Source organism: Schistosoma haematobium, chromosome ZW, assembly GCF_000699445.3.
Source record: "Schistosoma haematobium chromosome ZW, whole genome shotgun sequence".
NCBI lineage: Eukaryota > Metazoa > Platyhelminthes > Trematoda > Strigeidida > Schistosomatidae > Schistosoma > Schistosoma haematobium.
In genome coordinates this window covers 35,823,102-35,826,118 of record NC_067195.1, presented here as the reverse complement: position 1 = coordinate 35,826,118, position 3,017 = coordinate 35,823,102, and the positions used below count along the sequence as shown (strand labels likewise).

The window sequence follows — 3,017 nt, the reverse complement described above, 5'->3', positions numbered from 1 at the left end:
TATATTGTTTCTTTGTTTTACGCTTGAGAATATGCTGTTAAGCTATTCAGACACATCAAAATGAGAAAGTTCGGATTATAGTCCAAATAAATTCTAATTTTATTTCAATGGCTTGGCAACATTTTGGAAATCAAACTCCGCTAGTGTTCTGAATGAGCAGACAAATATTCAATAAGTCGCTCCTACCCCGTTGAAGTATAAAAAACATTGATAAATGTAGTTGTTCTGAGCTATTATTCCCGGTATTCAGTGAATATTCTTTAACATAACTAATTAAATGTAGGTGATATTTCAGTACACGTACGTGTTATATAAATATGATTTTGGGAGCATTAACGGTTTACAGTTATATATAACATGTTGGGAATAAGATTGTTATAGTATAATTGTTAATTCGGAAAATAAATAAACAGATTTCCCAACTCTTTCAAAAAGATCAGTACCATTGGTTAAGTGAACAGTGTTTTTACATACTAAGCAACTGATATTCATATTTTACAATGTTGATTTTACTGCTAAATAAATTTATATTTCGTTATAGTTTGATTTTAATGAGGTTATATTTCTATATTGTTTGCAACATAGACATTTTTGTAAACTCTAATGCACTCGAAACAAAAATTGCTGGACAAACTTAGGGTGGATCTTTCCGTACTTCTATAAGTTTATGTTGAGTATTTCAATTAGGTTATATGACCGTTTTAAACAGAAATCATCAGTGCCTAAAGCCACTACTTTTGAAATAAAATTAAAAATAATGTATAATAGTAAAATCTTGGTTGATAATAAAACGTAATATTTAGGTGGATTTCGTCATGAACTGACATTAATTAGGACACTATTGAAAACTATGGAGGACTAGACAGCTGTTTTATCCTGATATAGGCCTTCTCAGAGCTTTGAATCCATGGCAGGGTTCGAGCCTTGGAAATTAAAATCTCTTGGGGAGCTTATTAACTTTAGATTATTGTGTAAGAATTCATCCAGTTCTGTTACATGGACTGATTCCAAAGGGAATAATTACCTACCGAAGTAGGGTTAAGTTCATGAACAGCAAACATGTAATAAACCATAGTAAAATGAACGATGATGTTATAGTTCAAGGCTTAAATGACTTGGTGAGTATCCTAGTGTATATTTGTTTTTTTTTTGTATATCCTAGACGTAAACTAAAAAAATTCCGTCACAAATTATCTTACAGAAAAATGCCTGTAAGTCAATTTCCAAAGTAAATTGTGATACAATATTTTTTTAAACTGAATGACAATAAAAAAATTATTATTGCAAAAGTTTAAAGGTAATCTAAAGAAGTTCGACAGTTTTTATCAGAAATACTTAGACAATATATTCGTTGATTTATCAGTCATAACAATGTTCATAAAATCGAGTTGCACCAGACTCATTCCATGCTAAACTACGTCTTACACCATGTCGAACTCTAGATCCAGTTAACCATGACGAATGACCGTAGTAATCACGATCAGCACTGCCCAAAGCAATGGCTGAACTAGCCATTGTTAAACGTCTTGCCATATTTAGCATACTTGTTGTTTCGTGCTTATGTGAGGATAATGTTTGGGGTTGAAAGGAATTTCTTGACAAGTGCTGTAATGCCATACTTAAACGTCTTGCTTGGATGTGATCGATGCCTATGACAACGGGTGTATTTGGTGATGTAGTTAACTGTACAGCAGATGACTCTTCAGGAACTTTTAACAAATTACCGTCGTTATTAGTGCTACTAACAACTATTTCATTAACAACAGTGCTGGTGCTTGTAGTCTTCAACTGGTTCGATGTTGCTATTGTCAAAGATGGGATTAAGGTCTTATTTTCTGTATTCGGAAGATCTTCAGCAGCTAGTGCAAATGGTACGGATTGTGGATTAAATTTGTTTGAACTTGTACGTTTAGTGAAGCACAACTGAACTAGACAACCAACTGATGTCAAAGACAATATGCAACCAGTTATCAAAATATTCCTTATATGTAATAGGTATCCAACCAGAAGAAATAAAATACTCAAGATTAAAGTAAATAATAGAATAATTCTTACTGATAAAAAGCAAAATATTCCTTTAAGATATTTTAGTTTTTTACGCCTTGATGCTTTACGGTGTATTTTCTTCAATTTTGATAAGTGAGCTTCAGGAGATACAGAGTCTGTGTAATTTTGTGATGTAGAGCTTTCAGTCACGGAGGACATAGTCGATGACGAGCTGCTGTAATAATTTTTACTTCCAGCATTTGATGAATTGTCCACAGATCTAGTGTCAACATTTTCGTGATATGATACATTTCGCTTTGATTTTTGTTTTAGAATTTTGTTATTATCCATAACGTTTTCACAACTATTAACATCTTTCTCACTGTGTGGATTATTTTGCTGTCCCACATTACTGGGTAACTTCTGTTTCATAATGCCTTCATCAATTCTATTGGTCATTAATAGGTTTTTACTTTCATGTTTAAAACCTAATGATTTTGGCACGTTTTGCTGATGTTTACCTGAGGTAGTTTCAAAGTCGTTTTTAGATTTTTCCGTTAATGGATTACTATTTTCCCTTGATATTTTGGTTTCATAAATAACTCCACAAGTATGTAATTTTTCTGCGGACATCGGATTTTCTAAGTGACTACTACCAGTGTTTGTTTTAGTGAATTGAAAAGCAGATTTCATCTTCAATGAATGTGATACATAATTACAACAAATCTTGTAGTCATCTTTTGTTCATTATTTATAGACAAATAACCAAAGTCCCCTCTACACTCAAAATAAATAAAACAATTTGAAATTACTTACTTACAATTGTGGTCTAAAGATGCCAATCAGGTTCATTTATGTCCATCAAGGTTAAATTGTTATGATAACCAATCAGATTAACATGTTATATTATTTCGATTAATCAACCAAAAATAGAACTGATTAAGTGTTGTGTGCCTACATTTCTAAAAAAGAAACAAATTAATGTGGATACGAACATTGTAAACTATGTAGAAGTGTTATTTCTTAGTTTG

At 31.8% G+C, this 3,017-nt stretch overlaps 1 protein-coding gene across 1 annotated transcript; it reads right to left on the bottom strand.

The window, feature by feature from the left end:
- Positions 1–1,220: 1,220 nt before the first annotated feature.
- Positions 1,221–2,679, bottom strand: MS3_00003413 (uncharacterized protein; the record flags this gene model as incomplete). Its single annotated transcript, XM_012944700.2, has 1 exon — positions 1,221–2,679. The coding sequence occupies one exon, from the start codon at positions 2,677–2,679 to the stop codon at positions 1,360–1,362; it is 1,320 nt and encodes a 439-aa protein (XP_012800154.1). The 3' UTR covers positions 1,221–1,359.
- Positions 2,680–3,017: the final 338 nt, after the last annotated feature.